Source organism: Apus apus, chromosome 5 (genome assembly GCF_020740795.1).
Source record: "Apus apus isolate bApuApu2 chromosome 5, bApuApu2.pri.cur, whole genome shotgun sequence".
Classification (NCBI taxonomy): Eukaryota; Metazoa; Chordata; class Aves; order Apodiformes; family Apodidae; genus Apus; species Apus apus.
This window is the reverse complement of record NC_067286.1, coordinates 53589020-53608191: the sequence shown is the minus strand read 5'-3', so window position 1 is coordinate 53608191 and position 19172 is coordinate 53589020. Positions and strand designations below refer to the sequence as shown.

General features: G+C 44.7%; 1 protein-coding gene across 7 annotated transcripts in view; it reads right to left on the bottom strand.

Moving 5' to 3' along the window:
- EVL (Enah/Vasp-like) overlaps window positions 1-19172 on the bottom strand; it is a 146362-nt gene that overhangs the window by 6605 nt on the left and 120585 nt on the right. For all 7 annotated transcript variants that reach the window (XM_051621672.1, XM_051621673.1, XM_051621670.1 and 4 more), the window contains exons 4-8: window positions 12404-12467; window positions 7480-7541; window positions 2555-2784; window positions 1792-1913; window positions 1130-1190 (exon numbers count right to left, since the gene is read on the bottom strand). In XM_051621672.1, the coding sequence (XP_051477632.1) occupies window positions 1130-1190; window positions 1792-1913; window positions 2555-2784; window positions 7480-7541; window positions 12404-12467 (539 nt within the window). The remainder of the gene's footprint in view (window positions 1-1129; window positions 1191-1791; window positions 1914-2554; window positions 2785-7479; window positions 7542-12403; window positions 12468-19172) is intronic.

Sequence of the window (19172 nt, the reverse complement as noted above, 5' to 3'; positions counted from 1 at the left end):
AAGATTAAGAGTAATGGTTGCATAGCAGCATCCCTCGAGGAACATGCAAAAAATCATGTTTTTCTCCTTAAACAGTGCAAGTGCTTATTCCTGCTCTTGCTACAAACCTTCCAGGGTGGAGGGAGACCTGCATTTTCTCAGTTGCATTTCTGCTGAGCAACAGTTACCTTGTCTTTGGAGTGAGTATCTCTGCATAGGCGATATGAACCACACATGATGCATTTCAAACTTGCAGCCACGGCAGAGAGCCTTCACAAGGGTACAGGTTAGCAACAGGAATGCTGTATAAGCAGCAGCCCAGCAAAGCACCACATGGGAAGGGAGAGTGTAAATCTTGGCCTCTCCTGAAACTGGAATTATCTCCCATGTTTTATGAGTTCAGCAGGTAAAAGTGTTTTAATCTGTATGTTGAACTCAAAGTTGCTGCATCAAGTTCAGTTTAAAGACTGAGTCAAATCCAAAGCCTTGTTCAATTGCTTTTGTGGACAACATACAGAACACTTAAAACAGATATGAGTCAAAGTTCCCTAAAGTTGTCCAAATTCTATCTCATCTTAGTGTAAGTACCATGAACATGTATTTTAACTTTTGAAACATCTAGTAGCTAATATATTGTTTCCCCTCCTCCTCCCCCTTTCCTCCTTGATGTGTTTTCTTTGCACTCTGGGGTCCAAAGTGAGCTGATTCTTGCTATGCATGGAGGATGGCAATCAAAAGTTACACCACATGGTGGATGATCCACTTCAGTTTAGCTGGAGCCACAAATTTAAAATAAGAAAAACTGACTTAATCTGAAGTTGATTGCCAGAAGTTTCAAGGCATTATCTTAAGAGGCAAGAATCTACTGCACCCTAGAACACTTGGATCAGCACTCAGGAGAAAGTGCCCATTAGCCTGGTCTGGAGAATACCTCACCTATGAATAAGGCAGCAATAATGTTTACATGGTACTGTTCCCAGGAAAGGTGGAAGCAGTTATGTTTACCTTTTGTCTGGGTGTGCAAGTCTATTCCTGGATCAGCACTGCTCATCAGTACCTACCACACACAATGAATGAGCACAGGACTTTGGCTTACAAGGCCACAGCAACATATTTGCAAGAGCACAACAGTGAGGAGCCTTTCACTTACGTTTTGGCTTTCCTCTTCCTTCTTGTCAGCTGGCTTGTCTGACTGTGACGCTGCTTTCCTCCTTTGAAAATGAACATGAGATAGGACACACAGTCATCTCTCTAGAAACACATCCTCCATGTGGGAAGACTGATTCAGGCTCAGGTGGGAGTTATTATTTACTTAGTTCATCCTAGGGAACTTGACAAAGGCTGGATGCATTTGGTTGCGTAGGATTGGGGGGGAGGTGAAGAATCTCAACCTTGGTGACACGACTCAGGGAGAGGGATGGTATTTTGAGGTGGTGTTTAACAGAGCAATACAGGGTGCAGAGCATAAGGAAACGTGTCGAAGCAAAGAAAGGAAGTGCAGCTGGTATGAACCTGAGTGAGGAAGGGATGGCTTGTCTGAGGCAAGTGGTGGCTCTTGTGTCCTACACGGGAGGAACAACCCAAACCCCACAGTGGTTTCTAAGGACCAGCCCAACTCCCCCACGTGGCTCAGGTGGTTATTGCAGTGGTGCCACTGTTCTTGGGCAGTTCCTGTATCGTCATCTGTGCTGTATCCCCGCATTCCCATCCCTTGCCAGAGAAAGGGCTGTGGCAGTGCTCCCATGACAGCACCTTGCTCCACAATTTGCCACAGAGCTCATGCTAATGCTTACTTGAAGTTCAAGTACAAACCTTTTTGCCAGCAATTTATTCATTTCTTCCATCAGTCCTCCTCCGCCTCCTCCACTACTTGTTCGATTGGCATCGCTCTTAGAGACCCCACTGGGGCTGGACCCTCCTGAACCATCTTCTGGCTTAAGACAGAAATCAACATTGGAATTAATGAAAAGTTTCATTTACAACCACACCCTTACTTACTAGTTTTCCTAATTATTAGCAACAGCAATCACAATCACAGCCCCAAACCAGAGGTAGGGTATTTTCTGCCTCGGCAGGAAGACCCACATGAACCTTACTGAATGTAGGAACACTCTGGGTGAGGCAGATATATCTGCCAATGATGAAAAAAAGCCCAGCACTGTTTGTTTATTATTAGGTTTACGTGTGTCTATGCAACCCTTACCTAAGTGGACACCTATTGACATGAGGCTTCAGCAGTCTACCCTGATTTTTGTAAGCATGGTACAGTTTTAACCACTTATAATGATTGAAAACACTAACAGACAGTACAGTGGTGGACTTTGCTAAAGTAATGAAATCCTGGCAACATAAGAAATTGCAGCCATTTGCTAATTAATATTTTCTGAAGAGCAGAAATTCTACTAAACATTTCCTATTCAGCTTTATTTGCACTACAAACTCACATTTAAAACTTCACCTAATGTTCAGCTGAAGCATGTTTCCCCACGCTGGATTTGCAGACCTTTACATGAAGCTGTGCCAGACTTTCCCACATTTAAGAGCGTATCAGGGAGTCCCAGCGCCACCTCCTTACCCGTTGAACTCTCCTTAGTTTGGCACCAGCCAGAGCTGCTGCAAGCCCTGACACTGACCCATCTTCGGTGCCAGCCCCTTGGCCAGCACCTGCCGGCAGTGGGGGTGGTGGTGGGGGCGCAGCTCCCATGGGTGGTGGAGGGACTGGGGGGGGTGGCAGAGGTGGGGGCCCCCCAGACGAAGCAGGGATCACAGCAGTGCCACTGGGATGACCAGGTGGAAGTGCTGGGCCTGAAATGCAGAGAATATGAATTAGAGGTGAAGCGTGGTCTCCTCCAGCCTGTACACAGGGTCAAGTTCCTGCTCTCGAGGCCATGACCTGACTGCATGATGAGCAAGCAATGCAAGGAAGCACCAAGCACTCAGGAGAATGGGAGATAGTGGGTGTATCCATGGCCAACCAGCTACAGTCATGTCCTCCTGCAAGACCCGGCCACTAATGAACTAGCTTTCTCTCTCCTCTTCTCCCTGGCTGGACTAGTGTTTTATTCTGTGCTGAAATCAAAACATAGACAACGCTTCCCAACTCATAAGTGGCACCTTCTTCTGCTCCTCTCATAGCTTTCTACATGGAGATAATAAACCACATCAGCCAGCCCTGTGGACCTATGTTGAACATGAGCCAGCAGTGTGCCCAGGTGGCCTGGAAGGCCAATGGCATCCTGGCTTGTATCAGGAATAGTGTGGCCAGCAGGAGTAGGGATGTCATTCTCCCCCTGTACACGGCACTAGTGAGGCCTCACCTCGAGTACGGTGCACAGTTCTGGTCCCCTCACTTCAAGAAGGACATTGAGGTGCTGGAGCTGATCCAGAGGAGAGGAACAAGGCTGGTGAAAGGACTAGAGGGAAAGACTTGTAGGGATAGGCTGAGGGAGCTGGGGTTGTTTAGCCTGGAGAAGAGGAGACTCAGGGGGGACCTTATCACTCTCTTCAACTACCTGAAGGGAGGTTGTAGTCAGGTGGGGGCTGGGCTCTTTTTCCAGGCAACTAGCAACAAGACAAGAGGGCATGGCCTGAAGCTGCTCCAGGGGAGGTTTAGGTTGGGTATTAGGAAGTAGTTCCTCATGGAGAGGGTGATTAGACATTGCAATGGACTTCCCAGGGAAGTGGTGGAGGCACCGTTCCTGGATGTGGCACTTAGTGCTGTGGTCTAGCTATTGTGGTGGTATTAGGTGATAGGCTGGACTTGATGATCATAAAGGTCTTTTCCAGCCTTGGTGATTCTGTGTGATTCTGTAATATCAGCTTTTCATCAGAATTGTAAGCTACAGCAACATGTCCTTCTTTCTGTTGAATGGAAAGTGTGTGGCCTCAATTGATCTTGCAAAATAATGGAGTAAGAGTCCAGCTCCAAGCACGCAGCAAAACTCCACAAAACAGCAACCTGTTAGAGGGACTGATGGTGGGTAACTCCATTGCAGTGTTTGCCTGTCTGTAACTGGTCAGTTGAAGGAATCCACCCCCTTGAAGGTAATTCCCCACATTACATTCCCTCGGAACAGGCTGCTCTTGATATATAATCAGAGGTTCAATTGTTCTGTGTTATTTTGAAAGACAGGTGGGTTTTGACTTAGGAGCATTTGGAAACGGTATTTAACATCAGCAGCCTGGTTTTGCTCTTAGCTAGGTTTTCTTACAATGCTCCCTTATTTCTGTGGTTACTTCTCCCATTATTTCACACTCCCGACTCCATTATTGAAATGAACCATAGCAATATTAGAAATACTTTCAACGTTTCAAGCTTTCTTTTGTTCATAATAGCTAGTCATTCATTGTGGGTACAGTTAATTGTAATTGCACAACTACACCCACCTAATTAGAGGCCAGCCGGAGGCAAAAATTGAACTGAGTCACAATAATGGACTGATGTGAGTTTAAAATAACTTTACTGAACTAAGTGGATTTCAAGGAATTATATCAGCTGAAGGACTGAGCCACCAGTGGATGCAGGAATATTTTTAGCAGAAAGTTAGAGGAAATGTCTCAGTTTTTTTCCTCTTCTGGGCACATCATTTAAGCATTATATGGGATTATAAACAGGAATGGATCCAAGTTACAAAACTTATGATCTGAATTGCAAAGAGGCATTACTCGTAACTGCTCTAACTCCGCAGGCTTGAGACGAGTGCTAGAAATCAAGACCATATGCAAAGTGACAGACCTAAGCTCTTGATCTGCCTGCAATGAAAGAGGTTTGCTGGAATAGTTATAATGACAAGCCCTCAACTATAAATGCAGCTTATACCAGGATGAGTTTCCAGAATGAAATAAATTATACAAGCACCGGGGATTCTGGGTAAGTATAACAAAATCTATGTTATATCTTTTTCTGGTAATCAAAATGCCACTTAAGAATAGAAAACACAACCTCTATCAATATTGCTACACAGACAAGTCTACTGTAGACATGGCCTCCAGCTTCAGAAGAGCCCATCTGCTACGTTTGCAACAGCTGAATATAGCGTTTGTATGAAGCTTGCTGCCAAATACAATTTGATTCTGCTGAATGATAAAAATCTCCTTCTGGGCTAATACAGTAAGAATATGCATTACTACAACCCAGCTACAGGACCCTGGTCCTGTAATTCTTGCTTTTTGCCTTACTTTTAGCTCCAAAGGTCCCTGGACCAGTCCTGAGTGCTTTCACAATGCTTTTCCACCTTGGTTTCAGAAATCACGTACAGCAGGAGTAGCCTTGAGTCTCTTGAGTCTCATCCCTTTTTCTAGCTGTGCAAATGTGGCTTTTTAAACAGCTAAAAGCTAAGCCTTTACACAGATCACAATTCATTCAAAATCTGTACTTACTCAAGTGGGCAATGGCTGATGAAGTCATGTAAGGAGGGGTCCTCCTGAGCATAGTCACCTCAGACACAGCAGCGTAAGGGGGAGGCAATGGAACACAGTGTGACACAGGCTGATACCACTGCTGTTGAGGACGAGATGATGGATGGGAGGATGGGGGGGGAGCCTGGCCACAGGAGCTGGGGAGGCTGGCAAAGGTGGGCAGCGGGGAGGAGAATGCAGCTTCTAGGTGTGGAAAGAAGGACCCATCCTCACTTTTCACCTGGGTCCCAGAGGGGCCGAAAGGAATTTTTTCTTCAAGATGGCCATTCAGAGGTACATTTGCTGAGGTCTCCTGGCCTGCTTTATCTGTGTGTCCCCTGACACTGTCAGGTGGGACAGGAATCACAGGCAGGATGGTGGGACCATGCTGCTGCAGCATGTCACCCCTCTGCAGAGGTGGTGCATTTGTGGTGGAGGAAGCAGAAGACTGAGGAGAGCAGAAAAGAGAAAAGCGCCTGAGAGGCTGGCGAGAGGTGAAAGGAAAGTGGGAAGGATGAGGAGGTGGTGGAGACAGCGAGGTTTGCCTGATGCTTGGCATTACAGTCCTGTGGTTTGGGCAGGCTGGAGGGGAGGAACCGGGGGCTGTTGGCAGTTCAGAGGCCAAGTGCCTGTGCGGGAGCTGCAGGGGTTCTCTGTCTCTCTGCAAGGATGTGAACGAGGGCTCAGGGACAGCGGGTGCCAAAGAGTCAGTGCTGGCATGAGGTGGTGGCAGGGGCATGGCACCAGAGGCAGGAGCACTGCAGTGATTGCAGGCGGGAGGAGGAGATGGGGGCTGAGAGGGGGTAAAGCACATGCTTATTGGAAGGGTGGAAACTAAAAGAACAGAAAAGACAAATGAAAAGAATAAGATGGACACTCAACAAGGAACTAAGGCAAAGCAGAATGAAGAAAAACGAACTAAGTAATAGGAACCAGAAATTCAAACAAAGCAAAGAGGAGATGATGCAGGCACCAGCTTAGGGGTTTCCAACCCTCAGCAGAACCAGAGGGTTGTGCAGAGCAGGACCCTGGCAGCATGGGTAGAGCTGTGCCCTCCAGTGCCAGTGAGGCTTCTCCAAGCACTGTGTGAAGCTGAGTCAGGACCACACCATGGGAAGTTGCAAGGGACATGCTGAACACAGCAGTGGCACCTTGTAGCCAGGGACACAATAACCAGAAGCCCCTGAGAGAGACATCCCGCTCCTTGAAGACACCAAGGCAGGATTTTGGCTGTGTTGCCTATGCAGAATAGCACACAGTAACCTCTGCTGAAACAGAGTCCAGCAACTTCTGTCACTGACTAAAGTATGTGTGTGTGTTAGAGCTGGTTTCAAGTCCAAAACCTAAAAAATTGTAACAGCTGAGGAAGAGCATTTTGCTTTTGTGGCCAGATTAACTGAAAAAACCTTCCCAAAACAAAAGCCCAAACGCAAGATGCCATCTTGGCTTGCTTGCTTGCTCTGCTTTCTTTCAGAAAGGCAAAGCCATACTTTGTAGTTATAAGCTATTCCTGTCATCTCTCAGCTTAGTGCAACTTAATATGCTATAGAAGATTTTTATAAGCTCATTAAATATATATTTTCCATTAAGCTCACCAAAGACTCTTCTCTTCATGGCCACAAGATCCCCACCGCAGAGCACCTAGAGCTATATTTTCCTCTGCACTGTAGTTTGCTTTGTGCTGCAGAGCAATGGGAGTGCTTGACCTGGCACATCAAACACGTCAGTCCCTTTGTGTTGTTGACATCCCCTTGAAACAGGGAGCCACTCTTGCAGTGCTACCTGCTCTCCTCATGAATGTTGAAGAAGTAAGGAGGCCAGAAGTACCTGGCCTCCTTGGGACACCTAAAATCCCCCTCAGCTCTTCAAGTTTTGCCATGAACAAACCCTGCCTAGCTCCACCTGCACGCCCTGGACACAAGCCTCTGTGAAAAAACAACTGTGCTCAAGTGCATGCAAGTCTCTAGATGAAAAAACTGTAAAACCTAATAATAAATATAATTACTTTTAGCAGTTTAGCTCTTGCATAGCACTACACAAAATCCAACTACAGCTATAGGAGACAAGCAAGGAGAGACTTTATCTGCATAGTTCAATACGTGCCTGTGGTAGAGGTTCTTCTTTCCAGAGATTCCTGGCGCTGTTGCTGTTGCTCCATCACTTGCCTATAACAGCAATGGAAAAACCCTCAGTCATTAACGTATTCTTTATAATCTTAAGTAAAAGCTTTATGCACTGAGAAGCACTCAAGCTGTGTGTCTCAGGTGTGTGAGCCAGCCCCTTACAGGAATGCTGATCCCCTGAGATGGAGGTGGGTTTGATTTCACAGCAATGCCATTGCACACCTTGTGAAGTGTATCCAGGACATGGAGCTGCACCTGATGGACACTGCAGGGGCTGGTTGATTCATTTAAGGTAACTCGTCAGCAAGCTCTCCACAAGGAACAGTCAGTGCCCAAGGCCCTGGAGACCACAGCAACCACACGTCACAACCTGGTGAGCATGAGCATTGCAAGGAAACACTAAGGAGCACCTCACATAAAATGACACATCCTGAGTCTTTTATGGATCAGGAGCCCAAAGGACTTGTAGTTAGAATGAAAACATAACAAAGCTTGATCTGTGTTTAGATGCTGACTGTGCAAAGCCTGCTTCTTCCAGCTGCACAACCAAGCCCTTTGCTGGCACCGGCCCCGGCCTGACAGCCGGGCACCGCACATCCCAGCACAGGCGCCTCTGGGCTGGCCACCACGTTTCCTTCGTCAGTGCTGCTCACAACATTGCACTGCTGCTTGTCCCCCAGGAGCCGCTAACTCCTGTGCTACCCAGGCCTGGCGTCCCACAGGGAAATCCCCTCTCCCAGCCTTCCCCGGGCTCTTCTCTCCAGCGATGTGCAGTTCCCAGGGTCCATCAGTAGAGGTCTGCTCTAGTACGCTCTAACTCTTCCGCAGAAGGAGCTGTCACTGACCCCTGCCACAAACCCGCCCTGGCATTTCTCTTGTTAAAAAGACTAAGAGCTAAAAACTAGACTATTTCTCAGGCTTTTGACCGTGCACATGGATACGGATTGAAGATTTCAACAACACCAAAACACAACTCTGAAATTACCTTACTGGAGTGCTTGGTAATAAGGTTTATTATCTTTTTCTTCCATGGTTTCTAGACCAAGTTTGCCTTGACTTTATTCTATATGTTTCGGCCAGTCTCCAGATTTCTTTTTTCTGTAACAGCTTTACTTCATAGACTGTGCAGTAAGAGAACCTTAACTCTAGGCAGCACTTCTATTTTGACTCCTTATGTAATATTTTAGAGAGATAAATTTACATTTTTACTTGTACTTTCCTGAGTCTGCGATTTTAAGTAATTCTATCTTCTCGCATACAAATAGATTTTTTAGAAAAAAAGTCCAGAAAAGTAAATTTACTTTATGTAAGGTGAAAATAATCTCTTATTTTGCAAAACAAATTTCCTATCTTTCAATTCTAATTCAATAGACAGGACAGGAAAATCCATCATTTTTTGCTGTGGAGGGATCAACCCTAAACCAGATTTTTGTTCAGGCCATGCAATCCATTGAACGCTGGCAATTTTTGGAAAACCATTATAGGCAGCTGATGAACTATATGTGGAAAAGGGAAACAGGTCTGAGGAGCAGTCTCAGTTGGCTGATTCAGCTGGTTTCACTTAAGCTATGGCACTTTAAATCAAATAAACAGAAATCCTCATTTCAGTACACACCCTGGCTCCTACTAGATAGTTATGGGCTGAACCCATATGCAACAGCGTCAATTGCACTGCTAACATTTCAACTGTAAATACATGTACTAAGAGTTTCCTAAGAATACTGTCTCCTAGCTTAGCTTGGCATTTATTAGCAACATGTAATGGTGAAGAAAAACTTGACACATAAATCTTCCTCATTAAACCTGGGAGAAATTCTAGATTTATCTGGAGGATAGATTTGGAAAACTCCAGCCTGACAGACCAGGAAATAAATATGGGTAAGATGTCCCTAAGTCATTAGAGCTGTTGCAGAGCAGATACAGGTGCAGTGTACTCCCCAAAACAAGGGTCAGCCACTGCCATTTGAAGTCATAGGGGTTCAGCCAGCCCAATCTGCCCTTTTGCAGAAGCAGTTTGTATGTGCCAAATGCACCCTCCCACACATGCTAAAAGAAGTTGTTCTTACACTCTTAGAAAGTTAAATGTATTCCAGTGGAACTAAATAAAGCCTGAGATTGGCACAGAGCTGCTTATGGAGTATGCAAGGAGTAAAGTACAAATGCAGTCAGATTACACTCTGACTTAAAAATATATTCTTTTAACATTTGTGTAAAGGTCTCTAAAAAACCTTTAAGACGGACAAATTTGCAGGGTAGTTACCATAACTTAATTTCCTTGCCTGCTTATAAGATGTTAAAAAAACACTAGGCCTAAAATTAGGTCTGCTCTATGCTAAAAGAATGCATCAGCAGAATTAAAGCTGAAAATCCTCTATTGTAGGGGCAGTAATACCTAAGTGCATCTACTGCCATAGCTTATTCCAGTCCACTGGAGAAAAAGAAGCTTTCACAGAACCATGTGCCCTGTAGCAGTCAAATAATACCTACCCAAAAGGCTTTCACTGTATCTTAATGAAAAACAATGAGTAAAATATGTAACTTTTTTTCTATGACTGTTAAACTGCTCACACTTTAAATGTACAGACTAGACATTTAAATTTGAGGTCTGAGTTATATACAGTCTGAAGAATCAGTGATTGCCAGCGCTTAAATGAAGAGCTGGATCAGGTCTTTCAGCCAGGTGGAGGGGATGGGCAGTGGGCCCCCACTGCTGGGTGGGCAGGAGGTCTTCTCTGGTCTTTGTGACAGCTGTTATCCCAAATTAAATCTTACAAATCTTGAGTGAAGTATCACTACTCTCTGACCCATTTAATAGTGATATGTAAACCCCTACTAAATCTCAGGCCATTCAGTGTTACTCTTACAAGCACAGAGAACCAGATTCCCTGCACTTTCCTTACAGTTTTTGGAGGTGGAAAGAGAGAATCTGAAGTCCCTACAACAGCCTGTCTAAGGGTCTTGCCTTAAATGACCTGTATGTGGCTTTGTATAGGGACAAGTCAGAATGGTAGCAGCCCTGGAGTACCACTGCAAACAATACACTGCAACACTTCATCTCTGCTGCTCCAGGAGCATGTGATAGCAAGCTACACAACCCTTGGGGCCAGGGCAGTCCCTGGACCCTGCAAGGGGAACCTTGCCTGCTTACACACTGCACCTGCAAGCGAGGGCAGAGCCCACTGAGTGCCTGTCATGTCTGACCAACATCCGACATCTTTGGTCCTGAACTGCCCCTGCAGGTCTGGTTGCATGAAAATCCTTACAAAACTATTTATTATTCGAACCAAACACTGGGCCAAGTTCTCTGGAGGGCTAACCGCCCTCTTGGCTGATTTTCCTCTTGCCACAGAAGCAAATGCAGACACCTTTTGAAGCAATGACAGACACCAAACTTGATGTAGCAACAGGTCTTGCCAATTTCTGTACTCCTGATGCACTCCTGATGAAGTGAGGCTCGCCAGCCTATAGCTACACATGTTACAACAGAATATTCTGTCATGTTTCTCATACAATAGGAGAAACACACTTGCAGTGAGGAGGAATAGGAGGAACAAAGGTGGTGTATGGGCTGAGCAGTGCTGCTGACAGGGACATAGCTGATGTCAGGCTGACAGATCACACCTCTGACAGCAAAGCTGAAATTAGATGGGTCTCACAATTTTATTATGGGGAGAGGCATATAAGCACAGATACTCCTACCCACCTTCCCTTTGATGTCAAGGAGACCACTCCTAGCAGCAAGACAAAAGGCCCTGTGTGACAATGGCACCAAGTCTGGCATATGTGTAAAAGTGAAGGCTACAACTTCACTCCTTCATTTATTGTCGTGGTTTAGAGAAAAGCATTCCTAAAAGGAACAGCATATGACATAATGTTCTAGTTTGAGAGTACCAGGAAAAAAATCTCCTATGGCCATACTAACCTGAGATGGGGACTCTGGGAGCCCCCAGCTGCTGCCGGCCTGTGGATGTGGCAGTTTGGCAGTTTGGGCAGTTAAAACAGCTGGGGAAGGGGAAGCAGCTGAGCCTGTGGGGAGGTGAGGATGGAATGGCTCCTCAGGGAGCCCTGCTCTGGCCTCCCTGGCTGGATTGGGGTTTGCTTGTTGGCCATTGCTCCCTGTGCTGCTGGTGTGCCTGCAGCCTGTTTTCTCATCAGAGAAGAATATTGTTCACTGAGACAGGTTGCCTTCTCCTGTCTCCCTGAGTAGGCCCAGTGTGGCTGCTCCAAGGCTTTTGTGGACTGTCACTGGGACCCTGGACTCAGGCACCCCCATCTGCTGCTGAGTCCAGTTTGGGACTTTTCTGGTTGGGAAGTAATGACCAACTGAGGAGTGTGAGTTCTGCATTGGCATATTCATTTATATACTCGAATATACTTACATAGCTGTATATATTTGTATATAATTTAATCTTACTTATTATTACTTATTAATTCATTAAACCCATTCTATTTTTTCTGACCTAAAAGTCTCTCTCCCTTATTGTCCTTTTATCTTCCCCTGGAAGGGTAGTGTGGGGAGAGGAGAGAGCATCTGTCACCTGGTTGTTGGCTAAAACTGTGACATAGGCAGTAGCCACATGAAAAATAGGCCTAAGCTATTCCTGAGTGTGTATATGGTGCATCAGATGTTCCCTGGGCACTATGGCTGTCAGCTGCCAGCAGGTGACCCAGGAAAGGGTAAAATGAGGCTTTCTTAATGTGCATGAGAAACATACACTCTACAGGTTGCTTTTAAACATTCCGCAAAATTACAGAACCTTTAATACAGAATAATTAATAATTACAGAAAACTCAGAATCAGCTTAAAAGAGGTGCTAGTAAAAAGAACAGTGCTTATTGGTGAGCAAGGATAGCATGTTCATTCAAGTTACAAACTAGAGTTCTACCAAAACTGACAAACTCACCTTCTCTGTGCTTCCATTTCATCTGGAGATGGCCCATTCTGAACCTGGCGCTGGGCAGCTGGACCTACAGAAAAAATAAAAGAAAGCTATTAGGAAAGCAAATGTGGTTGACTTTTTTTAAAAAAGGTGCCACTTGGATTAACTGCTTCTCTATTTTACTGTGAGAGAAAAACCTCAAGCATTATTGCCCTCTCTGCTTTATGTTTTTAATTCATTTGTTTCCAATCAGATAAATCATCATCTCCTGTAAATTTTGTTCTCACTGGGAGAATCCAATGGCTAAATGTGTGAGCAGATTTGTCCAGAAACTCAGCACTGTGGTAGCTGCAGATGACAGACTAATCCCTTGGTGAGGGTGAAGACCTGCAGTGTTGCAAGAGGTGTCCTGTGGAAGGACAGTCCATCACACTGGGGTGCACTTGTAGCTTCTGCAGAGTTCAGATGTAACTACCCTGAGTTCTTCTGCCCTCACACAGTAATTCAACCACAGAGCTGGGTTTGTGAGTGCACATGCTAACCAGTGCTGCTCTGATGCTGAGCTGGCATCAAGAAGCTACCTGATGGAAGGTGCAAGGAGGTGCAAAATTACACTAGCCTTTTACAAAGGTGGCTTTTCTTTTTACAATGCTGTCGATCTTCTGCTTTTGCAGGATCTACATCAAGCTGAGCTTTCACTGACATTCACCAACAAAACCCAACTATGCATGCCACCGTGTATTCAAATCTCTCTTTACTCTGATAATTTAATCTCTCTTCTTGGACATTCAATCAAGCACACTGACACTTAAGTGCCGTTATTTGAAAGCAATAATTATTATGAAAATAAAATTAATTGTTGGTAACAAAAGCTACAGTCATCTTGCATTCAGTGGAAGGAGGATTGTTTCATTGCTTTGACAAGGTAGGTTTCTACTGGGACTAAACAGATAAGAGTTCTATTAAATGAAATGGCAATTTTCCTGATAAACAGCACAGAGAAACACTTATATGCAGAAAACCATGTCTACTTTTTTTTTTTTTTCATTTTCAAATGTAAAATTTCATCCTTTTAAAAGTTATCCAACCAGAGCAAATCAGAATTAAATACAAACCCAAATATGTCACTCCCAAACCCTTAAGTATATTTTTCTCAGTTTTCAATATGTTTTTTCCAGGCAGAACGTCATCTGAAAACAAATTTAGAAAGTATGACTGCATGAAAACAGAATAGATGGCAGAAATGAAACACGGTCAGAAATTCCAGAGCGTTGACTGATCCTGATAAAATGTTACATATCTTTGAAATGTGTTTAAAGACTAACACCTGCAGAAAGGGAATACAGCACTTTTTGAAAATCAGACCCATGTATTCCAACTTTGGGTATCCCACAATTGAAGTCACAAAAGCTCTGATATTTTAATATATCTTAGGATTGGGTATGAAGTGAAGACAGTTCACTTCTTTAATGTCTCTCAACTGACAACTCGGTATTGTTTGTCACAGGCCTTTGGCAAGCTATTAGACAGAAATGCCACATTATGTTAAGATCACATAAAAAAATGGGTGTGTGGGGGGGAAAGGGTGGTTTTTTGGAAGTTGGTGTCAGAAAAAAACTTAGCAGGTATTTGGGAAGCACAAGAGCAGGAGGCTCACGTGTAAGGACTTTCAGGCATAACGAGGGTGCCACGTTACTGCGTCAATGCTTGTTCTGTGCATTGGCACCACTGAAGTGAAAGAAGGCCAGAGCTACCCCAGTGTAGCAGCTACAGGGTGAATTTAAACTTCTTCTGAACACAGAAGGAAGAGAGGTGACTCCTTGTAAAAAGAGAATCTCCATCTTCTTGGTGGCCACCCTCCAAGTACTGGAACATGGTGATAAGGTTTCCCTTAAGTCTTTTCTCCAGGCTGAGAATGAAATGAGCTCTACACATTAACAGTCCCAATTTTTTCTACATTAAGCAATCTGGCAGCATTTTGTTCTTCTTATTAATTGGTCCTAATTATGTTTTGAAATTGCCAATATCTTCATACTTTTGACAGAAATGCCCTCCTCTTTTGGCAGACAAAAACCAGTCAAAAAAGATCAGAAGGAAAGAAGCTACTTCAGACCTCAGTAAGTAAATAATCAACTTTCAAAAACTCTTTGCATAAGTAGTGACAAACTTTCCAAAATTTTTATTTGCACATTAATTTAAAAGCCAGACAACTTTTCTCATGCATGGGGTACACTACTCCATGCCTCCTAAAAGGCCTTAATTTTCTCTTGAGTATCTTGAGATATGTAACAATTAGTATTTTCTGAGCAATGACTAATTCCTCTCTTTTACAGGTTTAGATTTCTTACTTAAATCAATACACTGCAGCAAAGCATAATTCCTTTATTTAAATATTTTCCAAACTAATTTCCCCTCTATTTTACTAGTGGCCAGTAGCGAGACTTTAGAGATGTAAGCTGTCTTCACACCCAATCTTAGGATATTTTTAATGTTCTCTTCTGCACATTGGCTTTGTTTAGCACAACAGAAGGGGAGGATGAAGTTGTAATAGGTAGCTTACCCTCTCTCCTGTGTAAAACAAGAAGCAGTGGAGTAAAAGTTGGTAAGATAATGCTACCTGAGGAAAAGCCTAGAGCATCTCCAATCACAGCCTGTGGGAACAGGGTTATGTCTTTTGTGTTCCTGAAGAAGGTTGTACTGATTGGAAGTGGTTGGAAAACAGAGGAAAGCTGTATGTGGAGTTGTCCTGGGATAACTGTTTTTCAGGGCAGTCACACCTTTTACTGCCAGTGGGGTTACAGGTCATCTTGCCACTAGTGGGGAAACAGACCAGTTCTGTTTGCCACTGGTTATTGTTTTGCTTGAGTTACTCATGACCATATGAAATAATTTGTTCTGCCATCTGCTTGTGATCGTATTCAAACCAATAATTTTTCTACAGTAACATGAAACCTTAATTTGCAAGCCCTAAAGAAAAAGGTTAGATGCACCCTATTTTGGCAATCAAGATTTTGCCTGAGTGGGGCCAATACACTTAAAAGTCCAAACAAAGGTTTCAGGTCTGTTGATTTCCAGAAACATAAATTCTGCTAAATTCTGCCACCTCCCAGGCCAGACTTTGCAGAAGACCCAGGCATACCACCATCTGATGTGAAGTCTGCAAACAAATTCAGTCTCTGTAATGGTGGAGCTTCTTGTTTCTCTCATCCTTGAGATTGCTTTCAGCAAGCTCAGCCAATGCTCACACAAATACTGAAGGCAGAGATTATTTTTACGCTTGATTCCATATGTGTATGCTCTGCAATGCACACAGCAGGCACCTGTTTGACTGAGGGTTTTTCTAATTCAAGTGGATTTCTAGGATTAACTTCTCTCCACATTTTTAGATCTTTCTGAGACTTGAGCAGGCATGAAGAGTTAAATGCTCTTGGTGAGGGCATCCTCATTTAAGCATGCTTCTCGAGTTGCCCTGTAAGCTGCCTCTGACCCTGGCAGCCTTTGGGAACAGACTCATAGAGAAGAGCACTTCTTAGCACAATAACCAGGAGAGACAGTTTTGCCACTGACCCATTTGCAGCTATTGCAATCTACATTTTTAGCAACTAATTAATGCAGGAGATACACTGTGAATGTGTTTTCCTTGCTTTGTTGCTTTGTAGTAATTAACCATGTTTTTCTATAAGCATCTTGTGATTCAGCTCAAGGCAGACTTTGGGAGCACAGGGGTGCTTTCTATGTTCATTTTTTCTCTTCCCATTCAGCTGCCCCAGCACCCACTCTGCTCATCCCCAGCTGTCCTTAAAGACAGGGATGGGGAACACCTGCCATGGGGCACTGCTTTGCAGTGAGTGCGATGGTTTCCATATGCTGGTGGCTACTCCTCTACCGCTGTGACCTGCTACCGCTTGGAGATGTCCATGTCTGGACCTGTGACAAGCCATGAAATAGGATCAAAACTCTCACAAAGGGCAAACCTATGTTTTAGCTTCCACTGTGGTGTAGGTTCAGCAGGAAGGCAGGAACAAGCAGGAACAATGTAATGAGCCTGTTCCAGCCACCATTTCCTTTTCCTCTTTTACTTAAGCTACAACTGCAAGTTCCACTGATTGCACGCAGTCAAGGAAGGGGCAGAAGTAGGCTCTTCTCCCTGAGCAACCAGGATTTTGTGCCTTCAAAACAGAAGGCCAAATCTAACCCACTTTTTGATCTTTTATTCATTATACACACTGGAAACAGCTGACAGGTGGGGTTTCTGCAACCCTATAGGCTACACGGTGCTTATGGACCAGTGTGAGGAATGTGATGAGCTAAGGACAGAGTCCGGAGTCAGAGCTGAATAAGAAATGTATATGGGGTTTACATTAATGAGATTGAAATTTTTGTTCTGCATATAAACAGAACATGATGATTCTGTGTGAAAAAATCCACAGCAGACTATGGGAGGAAAAGAGGTGGGAGACAGGGAGCTCTCCCTCATTACTTGGTGGTTTCAGGGCATACTTGTATTTTGGGAGGCTCAGGTTCAGGCATCAGGTTGGACTTTCATTTACATCCTAGGAGTGTGGCATAAACACTAGCTTATTCTGATCAGAGCAGAAGAAATCATTCCAGATTACAAGTTTCTGCAAAGCTTTTCTTTCCCACAGAAATATCTTTCAAATTAATTGCCATTTTCTGAAAGGGAAAAAAAATCCCAACCATCTCTTGTCAAAAGCCCTTCTGACCAATGCTAATGCCAATGTCCTCATTTGAGTACAGCCTGGGACACTGGACACTGTTCTCCATGTCAGGGCCAAGTCCTGGCCAGGCTGCTGCCAGCTCCAGGGACCAACCTCCAAACCCATGCTGGGACATGGCTGGATGGTGCATTTTGCTGTGTTCATCAGGCCCTCTCCATTTCATGCCCACACAGCTGGGGGGGTTCTTTGCTCCTGATCCCCCCCAAGTGCCCCACAGGCAGACCAGCCTTGCAATGTGTGTGTGAAATCAAGAGGGCTCCAGCTTGGCTCTAGCCAGCGGGGGGAAGTTATCTGCATCTCCTTACACCACTGTTTCCCCTGTTCCCAGCCTGGCTTTAATTTTAGATCTCTTGCTCCTGTTGGGTAATCACACTGCTACTGCCGAGGCTCTGTCAGCACTTTGAACATCTGCCTCTGCCCTGAGGACCTCCACGTGCTCCCTTGAGTCTGTCCTGGTGGGGACTGCATGTGCCAGAGATGTCCTGGGATGGCCATGCACCGTAATGCAGCACCCACTGAGGGATCCGGCACAGGAACTGGGCACAGCATTGCTCTGCTAGTGACACTGTGCTCAAACTCATTAGTAGAGACAATTATCCTGGACAAAGCACCGATCTAATTAGCCTAGATAAAGCATGTAGATAAAGCATGTAGATAAAGCAGAGTGCCTACACTACTTCTGGGCCCCAAGCTAGTAGTACAACCAGAGTAGGATGATGTGACAGGTCACGTATACCTAAATTTCCACGGCAAATCAAACGACTGGGCAAGGGGATCACTCCCATCACTGCACCCCATCACTGCAGCTGGGCAGAGCCACGGGCCCCCCATGTGTGCTGCCATGGCATTTCCACACCTGGGCGTTGGAACTCCACACATCCTGCCTTGTTGGACGTGGAACAGCTCCTGCATTAGGCAAGCAGCAGGGAGTGTCAGTCTGACAGGGAGGCAGGGACTGAGGCAAAGCACAGGCAGACGGGCAAAAGGAGCCGTTTTGTCACTAGTGGCTCAGTTTTAAAAAATTTAATGCTATTAGGGTTTTGTTGCACTAACTACGCAACAGAGCGCCCACAACTCCGTCCAGGATCCTGCTGGGTCATTGGAATCCCAGCAAGTGAAACCACCCTGGCAGAGAGAGGGAGCACACCCACTGAAGGGAGGTTTTGGGTACAGTGCCACTGCTTCCAGGCAGTGTTTGCCTCATTCCTATTAAACATTAACTTGAAATAGAAAGAGTTTCAGAGAGTGTTATTCACAGACTGGGTGCCTCCACAGCATTTATAAGGGTATGTTAAATACCTTCTGTAACATCACTTACAGGTGGACCAAACCTTCCCTCTGAGAACTGCAAAGAACTTTACCAGCCTTAATTAAGCCTCACCAGTGTTGTGAGGTGACTTGACTGCACTGAGACCAAGTCTGCACAAGCAAAATTTGTTTGCATCAATTTACCTACAGGTGAGATTCACTACTGACACAGTTAAACCTATGCAGAAGGTCATCTAAGGCACCCTTATTCTGATGCAGACCAAATGAGTTTTGGTTTGACCTAAGGCAAGAAAAGTGAAGTGAAATGAGCATTTCCAGCTCCGTGCCAGAAAACTTCTCTACCTCCCTGCCCTTCTTCCTTTGTGACTGACAGTGCTGCAAGTCTGTGGCAGTGCAAAGTAAAACACATCCTCTTAAATCCGTCCCCAGCAATGTTTCGCATAACCTCATTTTACCTTACACCACACGTGACAAGGAGCAGTGTGTATCCAGGGACCAACTGTGAGCTGAACTGTAGAAACTCCAAACTTAGAAGCTCTTTACCACTATTCCTGAGATTGCAATTTCTTTACTTTTATCTTTTCCCTGTAAGATTACTTTATTCTACCATGAAACAGGCCCTCCTTAAACTGAACCAAGGGTCTGAGCACAGGGGGTCTGCATGAAGTCAGTTCATTTAAAGTAAAAACTGATTTAATATTCACTGCTGAAACTTTCTGATATAGGTAAGATTTAAGGACAGTGACAGAGCTGGAAAAACAAGCCTGGTATTTAAAATGGGAGTG